At 43.2% G+C, this 26,516-nt stretch overlaps 1 protein-coding gene across 8 annotated transcripts in view; it reads left to right on the top strand.

The window, feature by feature from the left end:
• The window catches only part of PPP1R13B (protein phosphatase 1 regulatory subunit 13B), a 139,281-nt gene that overhangs the window by 23,751 nt on the left and 89,014 nt on the right, over nucleotides 1–26,516 (top strand). For 7 of the 8 annotated variants that reach the window (XM_073349755.1, XM_073349758.1, XM_073349757.1 and 4 more), the window contains one exon: nucleotides 23,279–23,426. In XM_073349755.1, the coding sequence (XP_073205856.1) occupies nucleotides 23,279–23,426 (148 nt within the window). Of the gene's footprint in view, nucleotides 1–20,602; nucleotides 20,743–23,278; nucleotides 23,427–26,516 lie in introns of all 8 variants that reach the window. The other variant, XM_073349756.1, reaches the window with a different exon arrangement.

The raw sequence follows: 26,516 nt of genomic DNA, 5'->3' as shown, positions 1-26,516 counted from the left end.
TGGACCTTGCATCTATCTGGCTTGTATCTAATTCAGAGTTGAAATCCAAAACCTATTGCTGTAGGTTGTATATACCCGTCTCTTCTCCTTAAAACTAATTCAGAATCTGACCCTTTGGGGGGAGGGGGGGAATTCATGCAAAATAACTTCTTTACGTACCCTGATACTTCTCTGAAGTAGGACCTTATTGATGACTTCAACAAATTAGCCAGTCAGGGAGCTCTTTAACTACTCTCTTCATCTGCTGTCCAGTGTTTAATATTGTTCCTAAGTAAGGGATTTTTTAAGCATTTTAGATCTTACAGACAAATGACTTGGGCCAAGAGCTCTGATTCAGAAGCCGTGCAACTATGGATCAGGGTTTTGGGAAAGAGTAGAAGAGACTACCCTGTGCTTGCACAGTTCTTGATTACTGCATTATTTAACCCAATGGTTCTCAAATTTATTTAATCAGGCTCCCCTCTCCTTTCTTTGTCTGTAGTTGTTTATGCCACCTCCCACAAGTACATATATTGCCACCCAGCTCTGAAGGCTGGGCTGTGCCAGCAGCAGCACAGAAATAAGGGTGGCAATATGAAAAGCAATGGATTGGAGGGGAAGAGGTGAGCCCAAGCCTGGGCTGCCTCCTTGTGAGGGAAGAGGGGTGCAGGGGAGGGAAAGGCAAGCCCAGTCTCCAGCATCTACTTTTATCTCTGCCACCTGGTTGTGCATGGCCCTTTTGCAGGAGCCCTAGCTACCAAAAAATAGCTTATGCCTCCCTTGACACATTCCTGCACCTCCCAAAGGCATGCTCCATAGTTTATTGGGTAAAATCAGCAGTTCTTAGATACAGGTGCTATTCATCCTTCTGATGTCCTTCTTTGCTGAATTAAAAAGGTTTATTTTAGTTCATGGTTTTCTTTAAAAGAACACCGAAGAGCAGCTGACAGACTTGGAATTAAACCTATCAGTGAAGTTTTGCCTGTGTGTGCGTGAGCACAGGCACCAGCCAAGTCTACATAACAAGGTTTTGTGAGCATAACTGTTAAGAGATGTGAAAAAGCCAGAAGCCACCTAGCCAACATAGTTCTCCTGGCAAAACTCCCAGTGTAAATGCAGCTATGCAAACAGTACCTCTGTTATCATAAGTAATGTCATTCATTCAGGGATGTGACATTACTGTGCTGGCAGGAAAAACCCCTTCTGTGGGGATATGCCACATCTACACTTGTAATGTAGACAAGGCCTCTATCCACAATACCTCTTAGAGAAGGTTTCTTAAATTTCAGTATGTTTCCTGTTTCCAAGAATGGAGCAAGTATGCGTAGTGTAGTGATGGCACCGTGTTTCCCCTATTATCATAATATGTTCTCTTCAATTATGGATTATTTGGAAAAACCTCAATCTTCTTTACTGGCAACTAAATTTGCTGTCTGTGACAGTCCTGGGTTTGGAGAATTAAATTTCCCATTCCTTCAAATAAAATCAAAAGGTAACATTTTAGTTCTATAAAATGTTCCCATTTTCTAACAAGTTAAATGGTTCTGTTTCCCTCAAAGGAGGTCTGTGATGATCCTCCCAACTTTTTTTTTTAATAGACCTGTCACCCATGAAGGCCTCCTTCTGAGGAGGGAGGGAGACTGCTTGGATCAGCTATACCTTCTGCTCCCTGGCACCCCCTCCCACCCCAAACACTTCAGGAGCTACTGGTGATGTGTAGCTCAGCATGTCAGAGGGTTGTGATATGTGAGATCCACTGGTGGCTCCTATTTTTGCTTGTGGGGATACTTTGTCAGAGCCTCTTCTTTTCCGCCTTTAATTAGGTTCTCCGAGTGTGAGAACAAAAGGAATGGAGGGGCTGGAAAATGTGCTGTAGCTCTTCTGATGCCTTTAGGGAGCTGCAACTGGGTTCATAGGTGGAGTCTCCTGCAGCTTTGGATCCTGTGTGGTAGAGAAGAGGGTCTGTTGAGGAGTGGGATGGTGATGATCACTCTCTGGCCTCTGAGGTGCAGAAGCAGCAATAAACACAGCTTACCAGTCATTGTGCAGTAGCTGTTTGACCCACATCCAACAGAAGGCAGATTTCTGCCAAGAAATGGACAGGGCTTGAAAAGTGTGTGTGTGTGTGTGTGTGTGTGTGTATATATATGGGTTTTGTTTTAAGCAAACAGACTGGGTTTCATTCTCAACTGCTTTGTTAGCATGTTTAAACATTGACATTAGAGCCATTCTTAATGTTCTTTGGGGCAACTTAGCATCTTTTTAACAAAAAAAATTTGTGTGTTTCTAACAAGGATGGAAAGAGTCTTGTGTAATGATTTAACATAAATACTTAATCTTTGCCAACACTTGTTATAATCCCGAGCAAAGATGAATATTGCACAATAAGATGGTAGAACTCTCCTAGTGCAAGTTTGCCTAATTAGGTGAAACTTGATCCTCTATCTTGTTCCTGTCACAGCCCTGGCCTGTCTTCTCTCATTAGAACATCTTATCACTGCTCGTCATTACTTGTATTAATATGCCAGTAGACCAAAGGGACATCCATTTAAGCAGATTCTCAGTGTAGCCGCTGGTGCATAGAAACTATTTTAGACTTCAGCAATACATCACCTATTTAAATACTTTTTTATGTTCACTATTGTTTACTGCTCTGCACATGAAGAATATTTTAAGAATGGTTCTTCAAAGTATTATAAACAAGTCAAAAGAAAAATCTTGGCTACCAGAAAAGATTGGACTGAAGCCTGAAAGTAAGAAAATGGACAAAGTAATTAAAAAAAAGGTGGGATTCTATTGTTGTAGTATTTGCTCTGAAACTAAACTTTAATTTGTAACCATGTTTTATAAAGACTAACCATGAAATTTTATGATGGCTTGAAGCTTATAAGTGGGTGGGATTTATTCCTTTGATTTTTAGGAGCTTACATTTGCCTGATAACAGCCCTCTCCTATGTGAATTGCCTAAAAATAGCAGTTCTGAGTTCACTTTGAAGTTAAAAAGTAGTCAGCTAAATTTAAGTGCTCAGAACAAAACAGATGTTTTATGTTCTGCTTTCAACTAAAATTTAGCTACAGTGTTTTTGTAATGCTCTAGCAGAGTTGTTACCCAGTGGTTTTGCAACTCACCTGAGGAGTATGAGAAGGAAGGGTCTGTCTTCAGACAGTCTCTTGACTTCTAAGGGATCTTTGGTTTCACTTTTTAAATACTTCTCAAGCCGGTAAACAATATATCCAAGATCAAGGGCTTGCTACAGTTTTAAAACAGCCTACCAAACCACTTATTAATTTTTTTTAACAAGTTTCTAAGCTGTCAACTTCTCTTATGTCAGTGCTTGATAATAAAGAAAATGATCTAGAATGCCTGTGTCTACTTGCAGCAGGGTCTGTGCTTACACATTTTAAAGAAGCTGCTGCTTGCTTGGAGCATGTAAGTGTTCAAATTCAACAAGGCAGTCCTGAAGGTATGGTAGAATGAGAGGTATAGTACCTTTAATAAAAACTATTACTTTGTATATAACTTTTTTTTTGTGGGTCAGTCTTACGAATAAGGAGGGAGATATTAAATGTACTAGTAGCCTTGCATATCTTGTCAGACAGCTGTTTGCCATGAAGTCCATACAATTTAATTTCCTGAGTCACAGTACATGGTCAGTCACTTCTGGAAATTAGTGGGAGTTGTGTGACCTTTCAGTGATTATTCACAAAGCCAGACATGGGACTGTAGCAAACAGCACTTCTTCACTGTCCCAAACCTTGCCTAAAATACCTCTTACCCTCCTCTGTAGTAAGAAGTCTGTTAAATGATGATGCTATTCATGCAAACTTTTGAAGATTGTGCCTCCTTTCAGAAAAACAATTAGTTGCCTCCATTCTCCCTCTTCAGTCCTGCTGTGTTAAAATCCTACCCAAAATGCATGGTCATTCAAAGCTGACTACAGTATTGAAGATCCCAAACATTCAAAAATCATGAATTAGGCCTTTTTAAAAATATATATATATATTTTTTGGGTTTAAGTGGCTTAAAATCACTTAACAAAATTTCATCTGGGTTCTTGAGTCTTTAGTGTTCACCATGATGGCTAGAAACTTCCTTTATCTAAAAGGAAAGCTGAGAGTCTCATGCAGTCAAGTGATTCCTGAAGTTGCAGCTTTAAGTAAATTAACAAATTTTATGTAACTCATGAACCAGTGATCTATCCTCGTCCTCCTTAAACCTTCAGCTGTCTTCAACCATGCTCCTCCTGAAATCTTGTCCATCCTTGGCTTTTGTGACTGTCCTATCCTGGTTCTCCTGCTTCTCATAAAGGCTTGTTAAGCGTGTCCCACATCCTCCCTTGCCCCCCTCCACCAGCCATCTGTGGACAATTCAGAGCTCTATTAGGGTGCTGAGGGAAAAGGGGACCGATCTTGGGATAATCTCATCCATAAGCACAGATTCAACTATCATCTCTGACACACTGATTTAAAAGACTAGTCTGCTTCTATCCAAACTAAAATCTTAGCCTGTCTCTGACTTCTCTTTGTGGATGGCTAGCCATTAGTTCAAATTCAACATGGTTAAAAAAGAGCTCCTAACTTTCCCTCTGACATTCTATAACTTGGAGTGTCCTGTGAACCCCATATTCCTTATTTTTATATAATCATGATCTTACCTTACAAGGCATGCTTAATATGTATTGGGGAAAGGTTTTGATCTGCTGAAAGTCTTTTCTCTATCCATATGTATATCATTAATACATATGAAGTTCTGACAATTGTGTTGTATGGTGGTCACTAAAACATGTTTTAAGTTGGGGAATCAGCCAGATATTAGCCCTCCAGAGACAACAGCAAGGACACCATGCCAAACAACCTATCAACAGCCCTTGTCCGGCAAGGGAGCTACAATTCAGTGACTCACCTAGATGAGGCCACACCAGGGGAATTGCTCAACCTTGTCTAGAGACTCAGTAATTCCCACCAGACATGCCAGGACTTGTGTGTTCCCCAAGCACATGGGACTTAGAACAGGGTATGCTTGTCCTGTTTTTATACCCTTCACCCACCTACACTGCAAGCAACAAGGACATTCTGAAGGGCCTGGGCCCAGATTTCAAGGGTGAAATCTGTGTACTATGAACAGCAGCATCCAGTGGGGTGAGAGAAACTGCTTAGTCTAGTTGCCCATTCTAATAGGGTTGAGAGTTTAGACTGCGTGCTTTGTTTTATTTCTTTTGGTAACTAACTCAGGCAAAAAGTCAGTCAATTTATCTTTTGTAATCAATAAACTTGTTTTACTGTTTCTTTACCAGTGAGTTTGTATGAAGTGTGTGGCAAATCTGCTCAGGTTTTGCAAAGGTTGGTGTATATCCACTTTCCACTGATGAAGTGGTGAACCAATTATTAAATCTGCATTGCTTGTCTTGAACAGCTCAAGACTGCATATTCCTGAGATGCAAGGCTGGCAGCTGGGGGATTGGGCTGGTGCCTTTCCCTGTCATTCATGAGTGGCTCTTGGAGCATTCATACAATATAACTGGGTGTGGGACTCCACATGCGGTTGTGCTGAGTTATAACAGTTCATGGAGAGGTTTGCTGCTGGTAACTAGCAAGGCATTGTGAGAGAACTCTCTCTCTCTCCCTCCCTCCAGCCTGGGCTAAGGGGGCACAGCGGTCCCACAGACTCTGGCTGAACACCAGGGATCCCATCACCCTTCTTCCCCCCCCCATCTCTTTCTCAGTCACAAGTCCATTCTATATTACAAAGTTAGGTCAACGTAAGCTGCCTTGCGTTGACCTAGTTGTGCATATTTCTACACTTAAATCTGTTTTCCACTGGTGTAAGTGTCCCGTTTACAGTGGTACAATAACACCCTCTCCCTCTGCTGCATTGAGCTATAGTTGATATGCTGAGGTCAATGCAGCATAAGTGTAGATGTTGCATTACTTATGTCAACCCTAACAGTTCTCCAGTAGCTATCCCACAATTCCTGACACTGACTGCTCTGGTCACAATTGTGAACTCCACTGCCAGGGGTCACACAGACCAGAAGGCCTCCTACCACTCCCACCCATCTCCTTTAAATACCTTTTTCCTGATTGTCCAGCTAGCCAAGTACACATAGCAGCTTTTCTTTGTGTGCAACTGCCCCACTGACCATGCTGACTACATGCTTCATATGCGCTCCAGCTTGGAGCAGACTAGATATTTGATCTCCTGGCCCTGTGGGGAGAAGAGGCTGTCCAAGGACAGCTGTGGACTTAGTGTAGAAATGTGGACATCTATGAGCAGATTGCCATGGGGGATGCACAAGAAGGCTACCAGAGGGACTAGCAGCAGTGCTGCATGAAAGTGAAAGAAATGCATCAGGTTATCAGAAGACTAGTGAGGCCAACAATTCATCCCAATGCTGAACCACAAACCTAGTGCTTTTACAAAGAGGTGTATGTCCTCCTTGCTAGAGCCCACCACCATGGATCCCTCCAAGGAGTTGGAGTCATGGGCCCACCACATGAAGGGTGAGGAGGATAATGGGTGATGTAACCAGGGGTTCAGCTAAGCCACAAGCCAGGACCTGTGCCATAAATATAAAGGAAAGGGTAAACACCTCTTAAAATCCCTCCTGGCCAGAGGAAAAACCCTTTAACCTGTGAAGGGTTAAGAAGCTAGGATAACCTCGCTGGCACCTGACCAAAATGATCAATGAGGGGACAAGATACTTTCAAAAGCTGGGAGGAGGGAGAAGAACAAAGGGTCTGGGTCTATCTGTGTGATGCTTTTGCCAGGGACAGAACAGGAATGGAATCTTAAAACTTAATAAGTAAGCTAGCTAGATATGCGTTAGATTATGATTTCTTTAAATGGCTGAGAAATTAAGCTGTTCTGAATAGAATGGATATTCCTGTCTGTCTTTTTGTAACTTAAGTTTTTGGCTAGAGGGATTCTCTGTGTTTTGAATCTAATTATCCTGTAAGGTATCTACCATCCTGATTTTACAGAGGTGATTCTTTTTTACTTCTATTAAAATCCTTCTTTTCAGAAACTGAATGCTTTTTTCATTGTTCAAGATCCAAGGGTTTGGGTCTGTGGTCACTTATGCAAATTGGTGAGGATTTTTAGCAAACCTTCCCCAGGAAGTGGGGTGCAAGAGTTGAGAGGATTTTGGGGGGGAAGACATTTCCAAACAACACTTTCCTAATAAATAAACCCAGATAAACATTTGGAAGTCCAAGGGTAAAATAGCTTGTACCTTGAAGTTTTAACCTAAGCTGGTAAAAGTAAGCTTAGGAGGTTTTCATGCAGGTCCCCACATCTATACCCTAGAGTTCAGAGTGGGGAAGGAACCTTCTCAACCTGTTTGAGACTACACTCAGTTCAGTCCTAGCAGTCAAGCATGGGCAAGTCCCATGCAGGAGGATGGATCCTCCGGTAAGTGTGTACATTCATTTCTTGTTACAAGTGATTGGGGGGGGGGGCAGCTTAACAGGACACAGTTATTGACTTTTCATTAATTTACTCTTACTAAAGAGGTAGTGATGTCTGCTTTTCACTCCTCTTTAGAGGTTTGGGAGGGCACATGAGGCAGTTTATGTACACAGGAATGTCCCTTGAATCCTGCTGAGATCTTAATGAAACTTTCATGGGGGTACTTTGTAATCCTATTCTGAAGGGTTTTTAGGGATGGCAGCCTTATTTCTTCCTCCAGTGTAGAACACACACCTATATCAGTCAACAGTAACTTCAGGAGGCACCTTTGCATACACAGGCAAGTAGCATTCAGGTCTAGTTGGCTTTGGGACACCAGCAGCAGCTGTGTTCTCTCTGCCTTTGTTACCCTCAAGAGTGAGATCAGCTACAATCACTGCTGTCTGGAAAATGGTGCCAGTATTCAGTGCCGTTACCCTTTACTCAGTTTCATGCAACTGAACAATTCCCTCGTCATTTTCCCTCATCCCAGGCAGGCCACGTTCACCAGGGCTGGTGCTGTGAGCACTTCTGTGCACAAGCACTCTGAAGCAAAAATGCTGATAAGCATGTCTTTCTTTTTTTTTTTTTTTTTTAAAAACTTTAGGGGAGCAAGGGAAGGGAGTTCTGAATCTTAATTTTTTGCTTTCTGTTGTGACTGTACTGACCATGGTACCTCCTGTGTTTCATCTGCGGTTGCTGTGGCCTTGAGGGGTTCTCCCTTCACATGTGTGGAGTGACTAAACCAGATAAGAGGACTTGGAATGATATGTTCAGTGAGTTTCTGCAAGCCAGTGCTGCATGAGATTGAGCAAAGTGCCTGGAGGGTGAACATTGCAGATGGCCTGGAGAAGGAAAGAGTGAAGAGAGTCTCAGCAGGAAAAGGAGGGGGAGATGCATCCAGACATAATGGGGCTTCTCTGGCAGCAAACACAGATGCTGCTGACTCTTGTGGACCTACAGGTTCAACAATCACCAGCTCATTTCCCTTTGCACTGCACGGAGAACTCCATTACAGCACCTCCCTTCAGCATCCACATGGCGTCAGGGGCTGCATCCCTACCACTCCACCCTGGGGGACATTAAGGACAACCATAGCTTCATGTACACTAGAGATCTCAAACTCAAATCACCACAAGGGCCACATCACTGAAACCTTTTCATACCAAGATACAAAAGCCTGGCCCTGGCCCTGGCCCTGGCCTTGTCCCGACTCCACCCCTTCCATGAGGCCCTGCCCCTAGCCCTGCCTCTTCATCTTCTCTGAGTGCACTGCGTCCCCACTCCTTCCCCTCCCTCCTAGAAAGTCCTGCCAAACAGCTGTTTGGCAGCAGGAAGCACTTGGAGGTAGGTGGAGGAGCAGGGACATGGCATGCTTGAGGGGTGGGCGGGGAGGAGGGGAGCGTGGCTGCTGGTGGAGTTTATGCCTGCAATGGGCCCCCAGGAAATAACTCTATGGGCCGCATGTGGTCTGCATGTTTGAGAGCCCTGATGTACAGTGACCTGTGAAAGCCACAGTTGCTGTATTTGTAGGTAAAATGGATGTGAACATGCTCTCCCCTTAAGTTCTGTTCCATTAAGTTTTTAATGTATTTGCTCTTACATTGTACACTTTTTGCACTAGTCTTATTATTGAATAAAATTCTATTTGGAAAATAATTCACCTTTATTAGTTCACAACATATGCTGCAGAGTGCCTAGCAGTTCAAAAAGCACCGACTTGTTACTATACAGTGTGATACAACTCATAGGATCAGTGACTGTTTGTGCTTACTGTATATTCATGATTATTAAAGTTTTTAATAGGTGCATTGAAGGTGTTATATTTATAGATGTACACCAAGCACCACACAATTCATAACAGGGCCCCAAAACAGCAGTGCCAGATAGAGCACAGTACACAAAAACCACATTATTGTGGCTCACTGTCAAAGTGCTCTTTCAAGCCTCCCTGAGTTGTATAGCTCCACATTGAACTCGTCTAATAGCCCTTTTGTCTGACTGGTCAAACTCAGCAGCCACTATTCCACCTCTGCCCTGCACCCTGGCAGCAACTCTTCTCTTCCCCCACCTTGCTTCACAAATACTATGCAGAACACAGTAGGCAGCTATAACCATTGCAGTTTTTCCCCCATTGAGATCCAATCTTGAGTAAACACCAGCATCCCTCAGTCTATTAAAAAGTGCATTCAACTTTCATTCTGTACTTTCTCAGCCAGTAGTTCAACCCTTTCCTTGGTGCTGTCGAGGAGGCTGCGGTATAGCTTCATGAACAAGGGGTAGGCTGGCTCACCCAGGATCACTCTTGGCATTTCAGCATCACCAATGGTAATGCGATTTTTGGGAAAGTCGGTCCTTGCTTGTAGCTTTCTGAAGAGTCCTGTGTTCTTAAAGAAGAGTGTCATGCACCTTCCGTGCCCACCCAACACTGATGTCAGTGAAGTGTCCCCAGTGATCCACCAATGTGTGCATAACCATAGAAAAGTAGCCCTTTCTGTGGATGTACTCTGGCAAGGTGGTCTGATGTCAAAATAAGGATATGCATGCTGTCTATTGCTGCACCACAGTTATGGAAGTCTGTTTCTGCAAATCCATCCACTATGTCATGCACATTGCTGAGTCATAGTCCTGCATAGCAGGAGATGATTAATGACTGCACACTTGCATGACAGTGGCCCCTATAGTGAATTTTTCAGCTAAAAATATTCTCTCTAACTGGTAGCCATTTGGCATTGCAAATATTTTCAGTACGTTCACCATTCGCTTCTCCAGTATTATTGCAGTTCATTTTTGGTGTCCTTGCAATTGGAAGGTTGGGGCAAGCTGGGCTCTCAGATCCAGGAATGTGGCCTTGCACATCCAAAAGTTCTGCGGCTGCTGTTTGTCTTCACTTTCAAGTCCTTTATGATGTATCCCTACCCTAGCTATCCTTTCCTCATTTACTATTGAAATGTCAGTTTTTCCTCATCAGTTGGCAAATGATGCCTGCCTCCAAAGCCCATGAATTAAATTTTCTCACAAGCATCTTCATGCTTTTCTCCCTTGCTGTCCCTTATGCTTTAGGATCTTCCCATGAACATAAGAATGGTCTGACCCAGTAGGACCAAAGGTGTACCTAGCCCAGTATCCTGTCTGCCAACAGTGGCCAGTGCCAGGTGCCGCAGAGGGAATTAACAGAACAGGTAATCAAGTGATCCATCCCCTCTCGCTCATTCCCAGGTTCTGGTAAACAGAGGATAGGGACACTATTTCTGCCCATCCTGGCTAATAGGTCCATCAATGGCTATCCTCCATGAATTTATGTAGTTCATCAGACTTCAAGAATTAGAACATTCAAAAACCAGTTGGAGAACACTTCAATCTCTTTAAAAAGAAAAGGAGTACTTGTGGCACCTTAGAGACTAACCAATTTATTTGAGCATGAGCTTAGTCTCTAAGGTGCCACAAGTACTCCTTTTCTTTTTGCGAATACAGACTAACACGGCTGTTCCTCTGAATTCAATCTCTTTGCCACTTTTGGGCCTGTAATTGAGTGACCAATTCTTCAACAAAAAAACTTCAAAAACAGACTCCAACCAGGCTAAACAATAAAAGCTAAACAATGTTAATGGCTTATTGAGAACGCACACAAGGATTACCCTTGGAACTGTGTACAACAGAAACCACTCAGATAGCACTGTGCAATGGGAACTGTTTGACCCAGATCACAGGAAAAGAGTTTTCCAGCAAGTGGGAAGAAGATATAAAAGGGGGACAATGACATCCCAATGGAAACATCTAAGGAACAAAGACTGAACTGGGGGAAGTGATGGTCCCAGGCTAAAGGGATTTCTAGCCTGTGTATGGGAAACTCAAGCTGCAAAGCCAAGGCAGCTTGTGCCTTAGGAGTCTGCCAGCCTGTTTATCACTCGGGGTGAGAATTTGCATATTCATATCCCACCTGTCTAGTATGGTAAGATCAGTTTTGCATTTTTGTTTATTTACTAGGTAATCTGCTTTGATCTGTTTACTATCACTTATCAATCCTTTCGTAGTTAATAAATTTATATTTTAATCCAAACCAGTGTGCGTTTTTAACTAAGGTGTCTGGGGGAAAAATCTCAGCTTGGTTACCACAAGTGTGCATCGGCATCTTCACATTGAGGGAGAGGCAGACCAGGGGATAAACCTTTATACTGGCCAGATTTAACCAGGGCAGCACAGTACTGCTCTGGGATCAGAGGCTGGTGATTAGAGAGCCTGCATGTAACTGCAGTTGGATGTATCCCTACCTTTTTGAATGCTAGTGAAAGCTTGGGGGGGCTCTGCAACTTGTCACAGCAGCACAGTGTGAGAGGGAGCCTAGGCTGGTGGGTCAGAGGGCTCAGTGGTACCCCAGTTCAAGGTGGCACCCTAGGGGGAACCTGTCAGCTTTTCCTAATACCTAATCTAAATCTTCATTGCTGCAGATTAAGCCGATTGCTTCTTGTCCCACTTCAGTGAGCATGGAGAACAGTTGATCCCCATCTTCTTTATAACAGCCCTTAACATATTTTGAAGACTTATCAGGTCTGTCCTTAGTCTTGGTTTCTGAAGACTAAACATGCCATGGTGCACACCCCCCGCCCCCTCCCCCCCAACCTTTCTTAATAGGTCAGGTTTTTCTAAACCTTTTATCACTGTTGTTGTTCTGGACCTCTTCAATTTGTCCACCTTTTTCTTAAAGGGTAGCACTCAGAATTGGACACAGTACACCAGCTGAGGGCACAAGTGTTATCTCCTATGTCTGTCGTACAACACTCCTATTAATACACCCCAGAATATTAGACTTTTTTTGTAACTGCATCACACTGACTCATTTAATTTTCTGATCCACTGTGTTGGATCATATTAAAGAAGTTCTGTATTAAAATCACAAATGAGTTTGATTCCCCATAGTTTAAATTCCAGGGTATTATTAATTAAGGTCTCTTGGTTTTTGGTACTGTTTCTCTCCCTCTGTGTGAAACTTGCAAGCTGCTAATTGTGTTAGTACATTCTAAGACAGTCTGTTCTCAAAGCAATTCACAGAGAGAGACTCAACGCAATACTCTGTAACAACAGAAACAGCACCCAGAGACTCCCCGCCCTTTTGGTGTATTAACAATTGTGATTAAAATAGAGATAGAGGATGTATGTGGATGGATGCTTGGTGTGGATAATAACTGAATGATCAGGGAGGTGCCAGCCTAAGAATCCAGTGTCCATCGGCTGAAGGTGTCAAGTGGGAAATAACCAGAGGACCCCCCCCCCCCCCCCCCGGGAGGGCAGACTGGAATCCACCCAACAGCGTCAAGAATGGGAGAACCAAAGAACAAGATAACATCTTGGAGCCATCAGGAATGTGCTATCTGCTGATTGATTGATTCAGCAACAGCATGATGAAGCAATTCCCATAGACTGCCATAGGAAGAAATTCCTATAAAAATAGACTCTAAAAAGTGAGAACTTTGAGGTCTGATTCTGCAAACCAACTTCCAGGAGTATCAGATAAGCATGTGACAAGGCCCTGCTCCCTCCTCATGTCCAGGCCACCTGGCCAGTGGCTTGGCATGAGCAACTCTAAGCTGGTAACTATGATAACCTTGCAGAACGTGTGTGTGTGTGTGTGTGTGTGTTTGTATGAACCAATGTGTGAATAAATATGAGATTGAATGGAATGTTATAACTATAACTGCTTACTATGATTCTTTCTGTATGCACAATAAATGTGGTATTTTGCCTTTTCCCCTTTAAGATCCTGCTGGTTTTTATTTTATTGGTATAACCACTGTAACTCCAAGAAATTTATCAGTGTGTAGCTATTTCACGTTTTGTAGTTGTGCATTTGATTTTTCTTTCCTAAGTGAATAGTAAATAGAACATAATGTTTATATTCTGTTTTGGTTTATGCCCTGTCACTTTATTTTTTACAAAATAAAGATTTAAAGCTCTTGGTAAAACTGAACTTTGTAATGCAACCTCAAGTAGCAGGGCTGTAGTTAGCAAAGGCAAGGTTGAAGAGTGCCTTGCACTTGAAATGAAATTTGGGGTGGTTTTTATGGTGTTTCTGGGAGTGCATGGAAGTTTGTTCTATAGTCTTGGGCTGAGTCTTAGGAAAGGTCTATCTCATGCACAAATTCTCTTTATCTTGTAATGGACAACTGAGTCACAGACAGCATTTGCTGATCAGTCCTCATCCTGGCGCTTCAGGCAATATTTTAGATACCTTAGGTCCAACCATTAAGTCCCTTGAAGGTGAGGACCAAGATTTTTTGTATGGGGTCATGACCTTTGTAGGGGTAATGTCCAGGTTTTCCTGCAGTGGCACATAATAGAGGAAAGTGGGATTGCTACTATGGAAATATCTTTGAACTCTGCATAGTCTACTGTCTCTGTCGGCCTCTGGCTAACACCTGATAAATTTGAAAACAAATCAACCTCACCCTGTTTCTTCTAACTTTTGGAAAAGGAGGAGCATGATCTCTGTTTGCCCCTTCCACACCACAGCCTCCAGACTACAACAGTGAGCGTGGGAGCAATCTGATAACTGTAGTAATACATATGTACAAGAGTTTAGCCACAAACATAGTTATATTTGGGATCATGCTTCCTAAGTTAATGACTTCTACCAAATTATCTTGTACAACTTGACCATTTTGGTTACCCTTGTATCTAAAAATGGAAAAGATAAATGGGACAACAAGAAGGAAAATCTTGTTATTGTTCAATGTCTTGTGATTGACAGCCCTAAAAATACCAGATAATTAACTCGTGATTTATCACAAAACTAATTAACTCAATTTAAAAAATTGACCAGTTTTATTATTGTTTAACAGTGTGATTAAAATACCAATTTAAATTATGTTTGGATGACTTTTCTCAATGTTCAACTATATTGATTTCAATTACAGCACAGAATACAAAGTGTACACTGCTTTTATTTTGGGTTACAAATATTTACACTAAAGAAACCAGATATAGTATTTTTCAGTTCACCTCATACAAGTACTATAGTGCAATCTCTTTATCGTGACAATGAAACCTGCAAATGTAGGTTATATATAAATTTTGTGGTGGTGGTTATATAACTTCTGTGTTTGCATGTCATCTAAAACTTTAGAGCCTACAAGTCCAATCAGTCCTACTTCTTGGTCAGTCAATCACTAAGATAAACAAATTTGTTTACATTTATGGGAGATAATGCTGCCTGCTTCTTATATTTACAGTGTCACCTGAGAGAGAGCAGGTGTTCCCATAGCATGTTTGTAGCTGGCATTGCAAGGTATTTACATGCCAGATATTCTAAACATTTGTATGCCCCTTCATGCTTCGACCACCATTCCAGAGGACATGTTTCCATGCTGATTGTTTTTTAAAAACAAAACCCTTAATTTGTGACACAGCTCTCCCCAGAGGAGTTCAGTGTCTCCTGCTCTGTGATTTTACCCTCATTCTGCCATATATTTCATGTTATGGCCATCTCAGATGGCAACCCAGCATATGGTCAATTTTAAGACTGGGGAGGGCAAACTACAGCCCACGGACAGGATCTGGCCCATCAGGGCTTTCAGTCCGGCCAGTAGGATTGCCAGCCCTCTGGCGCAGCAGAGCTAAGGCAGACTCCCTGCCTGCCCTGGCCCCATGTTGCTCCCGGAAGTGGCCGGCACCATGTCCCTGTAGCCCTTAGAGCCCTCCCCTACCCCTCAATGTGCAGCCCTTGCCTGCAGGCACTGCCCCCCACAGCTCCCATTGACCAGGAACAGTGGCCACTACGAGCTTTGTGGGTGGTACTGACAGGTGAGGGGAGCATGCAGTGTAGCTGCCTGCCTCGCTCCACCCCATCCCACCCCCAGGAGCCACTGCTGGACATGGTGGCCACTTCTGGGAGCAGTACGGGGACAGGGCAGGCAGGGAGCTAGCCTTAGCCCTGCTGCGCACTGCTGTACCCCAGAGCTGCTCGAGGTAAGCGGCACTGAGCTGGAGCCCACACTCCAAACCACTCCTGCACTGCACTCCACTCCCCTAACTCCCTGGCTTGAGGCCCCTGCACCCCAACCCCTTGCCCTGAGCCCCCTGTCTTCAGCCCCCTTCCTGCACTCCAACCCCCTGCCCTAGCCCTACATTCATGGCCCTGTATACAATTTCCCCACCCAGATGTGGTCCTTGGGCGAAAAAGTTTGTCCAGCCCTTATTTAAGAACACGTTCATTGCAGATTTGAAAAAATGCAAAGAATGTACCAATATGAGATTTCTAAAGATAGCTACAGCACTCAACCCAGTGTTCAAGATTCTGAAGTGCCCTCCAGAATGGTATTCTGTTTAACAGCGCAATTAAAACTGCGATTAATTAGGATTCATTTTTAAAATCATTTGACTGCCTTAGTATTTTTATCTTAATCTATTCTATCCATTGCTTCAACAGTTTTTTTGGTTTTTATTATGTGGGATTTTTTGTAATCCTTAATGTATCTAACATTTCCAAATAGATAAGATAATGTGGACATAAAATAGATTACATGCAGAAAATGTAATGATCATATAATTCAGTTTGTCAGGAACCTCAGATTTAAATGGAATGAAATTTTAGATGAAAGGCCAGTTATTTGTAAAACAAAACCATGTAGTATTAACTTTTTTAAAAGGCTTGTATCATTTTCCCTTCATCCCCCACAGCACCACCAATTTAACTTTTTTCCAGTTTGTTAAGTTAAAAGTAGGAATCCTGTTAAAAGAATCATGTGACTTATGTTTTTAATATGATTTTTAAGTATCTTGAAATAGCATAGCACTATCTTGCATTCTGACAGCTTGTCCTACTTTCTGAAACTGAAATACTTTATGAACATCAGAAAGCATGCATTTGTGTTGAAATGCACTGAAGCCTGAAAGCCATTCATGTTAACTGATTAAGTTGATAAATATCACTGAAGGGTAAGGTAGCAAAAGGATTTTATGTACTGTTTTTAAACTTGCAGTTTAAGACATTTAGTTAGCAAATCTAATCCTTTGGATCTTGGAGAAATACAAACCTAGCATTTGTAATGAAAAATATTTGAACTAAATATTTTCTTCTAAATAAGTCCTATGTAGTGGGATGGATAGATAGATAGCTAGATATAGATAGATAAATAGATATTTATCTCTCTATCTGCTGTGTTTGTTGAAGTAGTATTTGAGTACAAGATCCCGTGAGTAGTTCAAACAATACTGTATGTTCTTTCCTCCCTTTCTCATTAATAATTATCATGTTACTGTGGGAAAAGATGGTGGAGAGGCATTTCATTCTGAAGTTAAGGGTTGTGGTTTTTCTTGGCTCTTCAAGGAAAGTTTTTCACAGTCATAGGCCAGCTGCCAACATAGCGGTCTGTCCTGTCAGTTTTCCTCTTGATCTAGATAGTTACGATGTTCCTGAGACATGTAGCTCATGTGGTAAATCTTAAGTGCAGAGGTAAAGGTAATTCCTCAGAGACCCTCAGCCCATGGAGAGCAAAGAAAATAAGAGCAATATCTGAAACCTAACTTGGTATTCAGTGAGGAACAAATGAAAGTATTGCGGTCTGGAGATAGCTTACTCCTGAATTTTTTTGCCTCATTGTCTGGAGCATTGTTCCAAGTATCATGCATTGCACTAATCAAGCAGGGAGCATATGAAAGCATGGATTAAAGTGTCTAAATCCTCCTTTATCAGGAACAGGAACAATCTCTTAGTGGGAGCAGGTATTTTGCAGTGGCTTCCATTTGAAAATCCATTATCCATAGATAAGGACTTGCTAATTCCTCCATACTTTAGTCAAGAGGTTAAAGAAGCCTTTTTCATAATGGTAAAAAATTGCATATGGACAAGGCCCCATGGACACACTGGTTCAAAATCTGAGGTGGAAGCTCTTAAGTTCTGAAGCAACATTCATTTATTCTGTCATCATGAACTATCATTACCATCCCATCATCCACACCCAATCACACATAGCTATGGCTCACAGTTGAAAATACTCTGCAAAATTTGTTGATTTACTTTCAACCATAATTGTGTTTGAAAACGTTTTCCCTGTGTTCTCTAGGTGATCTGTTCCACAGCTCCTTCCCATCCATATGTATTTGGAACGCTTATAGTTGGTTTCAGCAGCATATCTGCTGATCTGAAGGCCTCAGTTGCTGCACTGTTCTCTGGGCTGCCTAGCTTGCTCCCTATACTTCTGGTCCCCAGTTGCAAGTTAGACTCAGCACTGGTTCCCCATCCTCCTGCCTGGCTATCTGGAACAGTCCAAGGAACATTCTGGTGAAAGTTGCAGAGCAACAGAAAGTTGAAGGCAGGTCCTAGCAGGGCAGGCAGATAAAAAAAAAAATGTATTGGGCACTTAAATGCAGTAAAAATGGTGAATTCAGTGGCAGGCTGAATTCTATGCCCTAGTGGGGAAAATATCAAATTACGTACTGTAAAATTCATGGTGACCCAATTTGAGATTAATGGGGCAGATCATACTTCACAAGGCTGTTTGATTTAGGCTGTCTGCAGATGCAGTCAGGTACCGTTGTATTGATTTACACTAGTTTCATGTCATGGTTACAAATTTCATAATCGGAAAGACTGGGAATTTTTTTTAATTAAAACTCAAGATTCCAGTAAACTATTCAGGTACAAGGGGGTGAATTCTGCAATAAATTCTACAGCCATGGAATACTGTGATCATGTCTGAGCCTTGTCTACCCTAGGAAAAGTCAAATATTTAATTCACTGACTGTGCTAATGACAGTCGAAGATATTGTGTAGGTACAGGCTTTTTTTTTTTTTTTTTTTACAACTGTTATCTAATCAAAAGATGGCTGCATCCTATCTACACTATAGCTTCCAACATTGTTACCACTGGTGGAGAGCCATAGGTCTGAATTTGTCTAGTGTAGCCTCATCTTTAGATTACTACCTTTCCAACATGGAAGTGTATTGATTTCAAAGACCTTAAGCTTCAGTATATTGGGAAGGAGGTGGCTGAAGGGAGGTGGGGGCAACAGTGGTATAGAGGACGGAGCTAAAAGCTAGGACACTTGGTTTCTGTTTGCAGTTTTGAATCACTAAAACTATGCAAATATCATCCCCTTTTAGAAAGTTGTGTGAGGTCTGTGAATGAAAATTTGTTATGAGTGTAAGGATCGAATTTAAGTCTATTAGGATGGATTAATGAGAATCCGTTGATTGAGAAGCTGCTTAATATTTTGTTTAATCTTCATTGTTCAATGTGTAGCCCTTGGCCTCTTACCGCACAGTGCGTACTATGTAAACCCTGCTCTGAAGACAGAATTAATAATTTCCTCAAACTCTTATGGCTCTCATGGCCGTAGTAATATTTCACAAATGTTGATTCTTCATAAAACTCCTGTAAGGTAAGGGGATGGTGTTATCCCCTTTTTATAGATGGAGAACTGAGGTGCAGAGATTCTATTCAAAAGTATCCACTAATTTGAGGTGCTTAATTTGAGTTACCTAGGACCTGATTTTTCAGAATATTTAACACTATATAGCACCCTGTATATTCCAGCCCAGCTGCCACTCTGTGGCAGAGGTAGGGATAGAATCCAATTCACTAGGACAGTATTCAACTTCCTTACCCATGAGACCTTCCTTTTTCTTTCCAAAGTCATTCACTACACACCTTTCAACTTCATCAACAAATAAGGCGGGGGTCCTACAGACAAGACTTCTTTAAAACAACCCTGATTCATGCCCAGGGCAGGTCCATCTTCTGCACTGTGGAAAAAATAGTATCTGATAATTTACTTACAAACTGTAGCATAATGCATATGCACGTGGGGGCTGAATTAAGGCTACATAGGTAACAGTAGTTGTGACACTTCGTAACTTCTGAATGCTTGAAGTTGTAATCCTAATATTTCAGTGTGGTTGTGTGCATGTAGCTTCCTAGCTTTTTAAGAAGTGTACTGAAAAAACAAATTTCATCATGTAACGGCATACTGATGTCCACAGTGATCATCAGCAGAGTTGGTATCTTTAGATCCACCAGACAGATCTCTGCCACCTGTTACTATTGGAGTAACTGATCGCACTAATAATGTGTCATCACTAATAATGTGTCATGTGGATCAGTACCAGAGGAGGGGGGCACTTTGAGAGAAACCCACTGACAGAGATTTCAGGAGAGTAGGGGGAGTGGAGTGGTAAGATTCTGGAATTTTGGGCTCCATTGTAGGTTCTGGGGGAGAGTGCTCTAGAATCTAGTGGACACTGACTTTTTCTGCCTGTTTCTCCTAGACTAGACCCTTTCTACCCTCTTGTCTCTAACCTGTCCCATTCCTGTCTCTCCCTACCTCTGGCTCCTTGTAGCAGTTCCATTTTCCTCGCCTACTTAGTCCCAGTCTCTGTTACTCAGGTTTCTCAGCCTCTTTGCCCATGTAGTTGTAGTCTCTCTCTCCCTTTTGTACTCACTGTCCAAGTCCCATCTCCCCTGCCCCAACTCTTTCCCTCCCCACATCCAGGCCCAGTTTTAACTTGCCCTGCCAGTCCCAGTTAACTCATTCCTCATTTAGTCTCTCCTTCCCCCACCCCCCTTATCTGTTTATCCTAGTATTATTGAGCCCCTCTAACCATAGTATCTGAGCTAATGGAACACCCCTCTGAGGTAGGGAAGTACTGTTTTATCCACATTTTACTAATGGAGTACTGAAGTACAGTGACTGAGGGCTAGTTTCACAAAAGGAGTTGGCTGCCTAACTGCTAGTGGAGCCTGATTCTGGGATTTACAAAACCCACACTCTGCTGCTGCCAAACCCTCTAGGCACTTAAACTCTGCCTAAATTTTTGTAATAAAATTCCTTAGTTGCTTATGTTTCTGCTTCTGGGCATGTATGGGACAGCCTCACTCTTGGCATCTGGACGCTTACGGCCCAGAATTATGCATGAACCAAGGGAAGATAGGTGTTCCTTTGTTAAACTCTCCTGCGGGGACTAATCAGGTAAGTATGTTCAGCACTCACCTTTTGGATCGAGACCTGATTGCAAATTGGCACAAAACAGGTGGTGGAGGGTTGCAGGGGAGGAGCCAGGGGACCTGATCCTCCTCCTCCCACCTCTCATATGAATGGTCTAGCCACCAAGCTCCAGAATCATTTTCATACTTGAACACATGTTCTCTCTTGTGTAATGATTCTTGCATTATTTATCTACAGTGGAACAGCGTCAATAGGAGAGACTGAGGGAACTCCACATCAATATACCCCAGTGCCTAGGACACTCCCCTAAGAGGTGGCAGACCCATTTTCAAATCCCTTTCCCCCCTCAGGGAAACTGAGGGTCTCCCATATCCCCGGTGAGTACCCTAGCCTCTGGGCTAAAAGTTTTATGAGGGAACTCCTCTCCTCTCCCTCCCTGGCTTCTTGCAAAAGTCATAGGTGAGGGTTTATAGCTGAAAATCTGAAAGCAGAGGGAGGTGCTTCCCTGCAGCCTGGGCTTAAGTGCCAATTTTCCTGAGATGTGCAGGATTTAGTACATACCCCTTGACTTGACATTATCTTGGTTAGCTTAGGTGGAGAGCTGCCTAGTGTGCTGGTTTTTGTAAATCTCCATTCTGAGGCTCATATCCCTCCATTCCTTGTGCAGGAGGCCTGAGCACCAAACTCAGACTTTATGAATCCTAGTGATTCTTTTTCTGGGCACCTAAAAGATATGGTGACACTGAGTGTCACCACTCCTAAGTACCTGTGTGAACCTAGCCCTGAGTGACTTGCCCAAGATCACACATGCAATCTTTGGTGAAGCAGGAAATTGAACCTAGGTCTTCCAAGTTCTAGGCTAGCACCCTATCCACTGGCTCATTCTTCCTCTAACCCTAACCTTTCTTTGGCTCCTACTCAGTCTCCTTGCATGGCCAGTTCCAGCTGTCCCCATGTACTCTAGCTCCTTGTCCAATCCCAATATCCTCAGACTTCATACCTTCTCCTCTGAAAGCCAACTGGCTTCTAATTGCAGTCCCAGAGTCCCCTCTCTTGCCCAGCCAGTCAGTTTCTCCCTCCAAACTCAGTTTCTCTGCCTGTGTCAGTGGACCAGGTTGTAGGCAGCCGTGCTTAGTGGTGGGAGCTGGGGGGGGGGGGGGGTCAGGGCTGAAGTCAGAGCCTGAACATTGGATCTAAGTGAGGCAGAACTGCAGATCAGAACTGGATTATCGGGAGTCAGGGAAGACCGGAGCAGAGCTGGTTCTGAGGCAGCACCAAGGCTGGGTGAAGGGCAGGATTTTGGCCTGGAGTGGTGGAAGAGCAGATCAGGAGTAGGGCTTCAAGAGATGAGCAAAGGGAGGCGGAACATACATGGGCACGTACATTGACCAGCCAGAGAGCTACTGCTGTTGCTAGGTTTAAGAACCTGCCTGGTGGCTTTTGCAGCCAGTCAAGCAGGGGAGTCCATCAAGCAACCTAGCTGGCTTGTTAGGGCATAGTAAATACTGAGCAGGTACACCTGAGGGCCTTACTCCTGACAGTCTGTTTCCCCTGCCCCCATCTTTTTGTATCACCTTTCCTTCTGCTCCTTTCTCCCCTCCCCCCCCCCCAGCACAGTTATTGTCCCCTCTGTATTTGAATCTGGTAGCCTCCTCCTGTATGCTGGCACCTACTGGAAGTGGGTAGTGTCAGTGTGTCACTGACAGCAAAAGACAGGCAGGCAGTTTTGGGCAGTCAGTGGAGTCCCCCTGTGGTTGGAGGGCCCCTAGGCTGTCTGGAGCCCCAAGCTCCCACTCCCCACAGCCAGAGGAGCCCTGGGCCAGCCAGAGCCCCCTGCCGAGCTGCGCTTCACCTCCTCTCCTGAGGCTACAGCCACCTCGTAGGAAAAGCGTCTCTTCTCGATGAACCACCTGAGCTTTTTATATGTTCCATGCAGGTTCCAGTGCTGCTGAGAAGGCAGTATCTGCTTCTCCCCAGGGAGATGACTGTTAGATCTTCCAGCCCCCCTGGAACCTGCATGGAGCATATGAAAAGCTCAGGTGACTTGTCGGGAAGAGATGCAGATGGCTGTGATCTCAGGAGGGGAGGCACAGCCTGGCATGGCCTATTATAACTGTTGCCTATGCTGTTACTTCTAGGGCCTGGCCATGCCCTGGCCTGGAGGCAGTGGCCATTACAAGGAAAAGTCTTAGCTTCACTCCTTTAGTCCCCAGTTGGAGTGAACATGCTCAGTTGTTCTGTGGGATGGCTCGCAAATAGGGGCTGCAAGGGAATGGATGGAACATGCTCAGTCTCTGTGGGAATGGCATGTACACAGTCTGGTTAGCTTTAGCAGCTGAGAGGCTCAAGTGAGCTTGGTGAGGGACTCTTAGAAGCGGTTAGTTTTTAGATGCTAGCAAGTTTGCTGGGCATGTGTAAACTCGGTGCTTTTGTTCTATTCTCCTCCCCCCGCCTCCCCCCCCGATTTATAGGTTGGTCAGATTTAGGTGGATTTTCACAGGGATGGCAAAAGCAAATACCTGACACAAAGGCACCCCCAAATTTCAAGTTCCTGCTCCAAAGACTGGGGGGTACTAGAATATTTCAAAGAAAAGGTCTTGAGAGCCTTTTAATACGGGGGGGGAAAAAACAGAAATATTATTTTGTCCTCACTTCATTTTCAGCAAGAGCTGAACCATTCTGGCTGGACCTTTCTTAAAAAAAAAAAAAAAAAAAAAGAAAAAAAAAAAGAAATTCAGCTTGATACAGACACCCAACATAGAACATTTCAGCCCAAACAGTTAAAGGAATTGAAAATGGGGTCTTTAAATAGGAAGTGTCTGTGTCCTTAATATCAATTTAAAGGAAGACTGTATAAAACTGGACTCTGTTTCCGTTTGGTGTTTTTAATTGTTGTATCATTCTTCTTTTCAGATGATATTAACTGTGTTCTTGAGCAACAATGAACAGATTTTGACAGAAGTTCCAATTACACCAGAAACAACCTGTCGAGATGTTGTGGAGTTCTGCAAAGAACCCGGCGAAGGAAGCTGCCATCTGGCTGAAGTGTGGCGTGGAAATGGTAAGCGAAGTGCTCCTTGGTAACAGATGTACATTTCATCATATTTATTAAGATAAATGTAGATTTTATTACTGGTTTTTAGTTTATTTTGCTTTTTCTAGAGAATTTTTTGCTGAATATTAAGATATCAAATGGTCACAGCTGTAAAAAGAAATACAGCCCTTGCTGATTTTTTTCCCTTGTCCCTTCCCAGCTGGAATATTTTATGAAATGTAGTAGACAAACAATAAATGTCTCTAAGGTTATGTGAGACATTTCACATTTTTAGTTTAAATAAACAGCTAAACTGAACATTTTACTTAAGCAGAAATTTTAGTTTAGTAAATTCATTTTGGGCTTGGTTTTTAAGCTAAAATCTCTCTCTTCTCCCCCCCCCCAATTATCAAACCTGCAAACCCAACTGGGATCTAAGGCTACAGCTGCTCTACAAGCTAGAGGTGTGATTATCTTGCTCATGTACATGCTAGCTCTCATTGAGCTAGCCCATGTATAAATAGCAGTGTAGCTACCATAGCATGGGTGGAGGCATGGTTGAGGCATGCTGAGTACAAACTTGCCTGAGACAATGGATATATATGCAGTACAGCTCAGCTGTGCTTCTGCACTCTATCTTCCTCTTTTCATGGAAGCTTCATTTCTGGTGATAGCCAATGCTTCTGGCTCTGGGTTGTGATGTCTTGTATTTAATTTTCCATAAATAAGTGGTTTTCCATATGTCTCCGTCTCCTTGTTTATCTTAAACCATGAAATCTCCCTTCCTAACTTCTCTAGCCTTGCTTTAGGATTGGGGAAGATTGGGTGGCATTCTTCAGACATTTGTAGAGCCCTTCCAGAATAAGCTGTTCAGATAATACTGAAGTCCTATTCTCTTTATTAATTTCAAGATTCTAAAGAAGTGAGAGGTATCTCAATGCGTCTTCTCCTACGACCTCAGAACCTACATCTAACTTTTTTTAAAATGCTCCTTTCTTCCATTTGCACAGCTCCCATGTTGAGTTAAACTCACAGGATGGGTGTGTACAATACTGGGCTTTTAGTAATATATTTCCAAGCTTAAGTATAAATGTACTGTGCAGTATTTCTCCTGTGAGGGGAGAAAAAAGCAAAACTTAAAGTATCTCTATAGTTCTTTAGACACACTCCTGTGAATGGCACTGTGAGGTCTAATGTGTGTCTCCCCTCTTTTCTCCACCCCACCTCCCAGCACCACAGTGCTGTATAGTATTTGTCTTAATTACCTCATGGCTCTGTGTAGAGGCTATATTCCATTTTGAATTGTCCAAGGGCTGGAGTATAAATTTAGCTCAAGTCTCAATCATACTAGCCTCAAGTCTCAGCAGGACTCCTAGTGATATCAGTGGAAGGTTTGCAAAGGATTGGGGGTAGAATAGGGCTTTTAACTTTACTTACTACTGCTAAGTGCATTATTGTCAAATTTCATGTCACTCAGTGGGAAGAGATGATTACATTTTAGGTCCATCCCTCCTTTTGTTTTTCTTTTCTTTGTGTCTTCTCATTTCTTCCTTCTGAATGGCTCTCCCTTTTTAAAGATCAGCAATAGAATAGTTAATGCTGACATTTAAGTGTCATTTAAACATTTCAGTTAGATTAATGAAAGATGGGGAAGTTCACACCTGAGTCATTGTTACAGACTGTCTGCAGCCTTAAGAATATCCACTTCCATTGTTAAGAAGTAAGCTGCTAACCCTCATGGATGCACAGAAAACTTTCTAAATGCAAACCAAATGTAACTGAAGGTATTGTCTTCCTAAGAATCTGAATGTCATGTGGACTGCATAAATACATAAAGTGGACCACAAGTAAGGAGTTTGACACCACTGGAATAGGTCTAATATCTTGAATGTTTTTAGCCCTTCACTTTGTTCCTGTATGTACCTCCAAAGTATCCGAAGTAAGGATGAATTTATTGGATTGTTCAGAGAATGTAGTATCAACTAGCTACAAAAGATTACCTGGCAAGTGATTTATTCAGACGCTCACTGGATATTTTTAGTTTCTAATGTTTTGGTGAGAATGGCAGGGTACAGCCTGTGTGACAAATATAGGCACAAGCTTTCTATAATAACTACTCGGATCCAGTAAAGACTACAATTTTGTGGTTGTAGTTCATGACCTTTTCAATGTGCTGAACACTTTGGGCAAAAATCCTGAAGTTGATAGTTTATCTAGAATATGATCCTCCCACAAAGATTAGTAAAAACTTGAACAATCTCTCAAAGTAGACATGTAGCTTCTGCTGTATGGGCTATCAAACTGTTTGATATATGCTTATTGTGATGCTGGCAGACCTCACATCCATGCATCTGGACCACCACGAGCCTCACCATGTCAAGCCTCACCCCTGCATCTGGAGCCCACCACACCTGGCCTGCTACCTACCCTCTGCCGGGCTGAGCTGCTAGTCCTAGCTGGGATGAGGGTGGGGGAGAAGTGCACTTCCCCTGCATGGATTGGCTGGGTCTGGGTCAGACCCATGCCCAGAAACTCCCCTGGCTCCGCACCCCCACCTTGCTTCCTGCCCCCTTTGCTCCATGTCCTGCAAGAGCTGCTATGAACACAACTTTGTCCTCCAAACCATCATCAAAATGGCCAGAAGGGTGCAGAGGCAGTGCACGGTAGCAGGGCTCAACCTGGCCAATGCCTTTGGGTCCATGCCCCACCACCACATCTTTGCCATGCTCCAGGAGTTTGGGATGCCAGAGAACTTCCTCCGTGTGATCCAAGAGATGTACGAGGGATGCAGCACCACCATTCGCTTGGTCGAAGGGGAGACCGCCAAGATCCCGATCCGGAGCGGAGTTAAGCAGGGCTGTCCCCTCAGCCCCATCATCTTTAACCTCGCCATGGAGCCGTTGCTGCGAGCAATCTCCAAGGGCGCAGATGGCTTCAACCTCCACGGTGAGAGGGTGAGCGTCCTGGCTTACGCGGATGACCTGGTCCTGACCGCAGATGACTCAGAGAACCTCCAGCATATGCTAGATGCCACCAGTCGAGCCCCCAATTGGATGGGGCTCTGCTTCAATGCAAAGAAGTGCGCATCCCTCCACATCGATGGCAGCAAAAGGGACT

Source organism: Lepidochelys kempii, chromosome 6 (assembly GCF_965140265.1).
Source record: "Lepidochelys kempii isolate rLepKem1 chromosome 6, rLepKem1.hap2, whole genome shotgun sequence".
Taxonomy (NCBI): domain Eukaryota; kingdom Metazoa; phylum Chordata; order Testudines; family Cheloniidae; genus Lepidochelys; species Lepidochelys kempii.
This window is presented reverse-complemented; position numbering and strand designations above follow the sequence as displayed.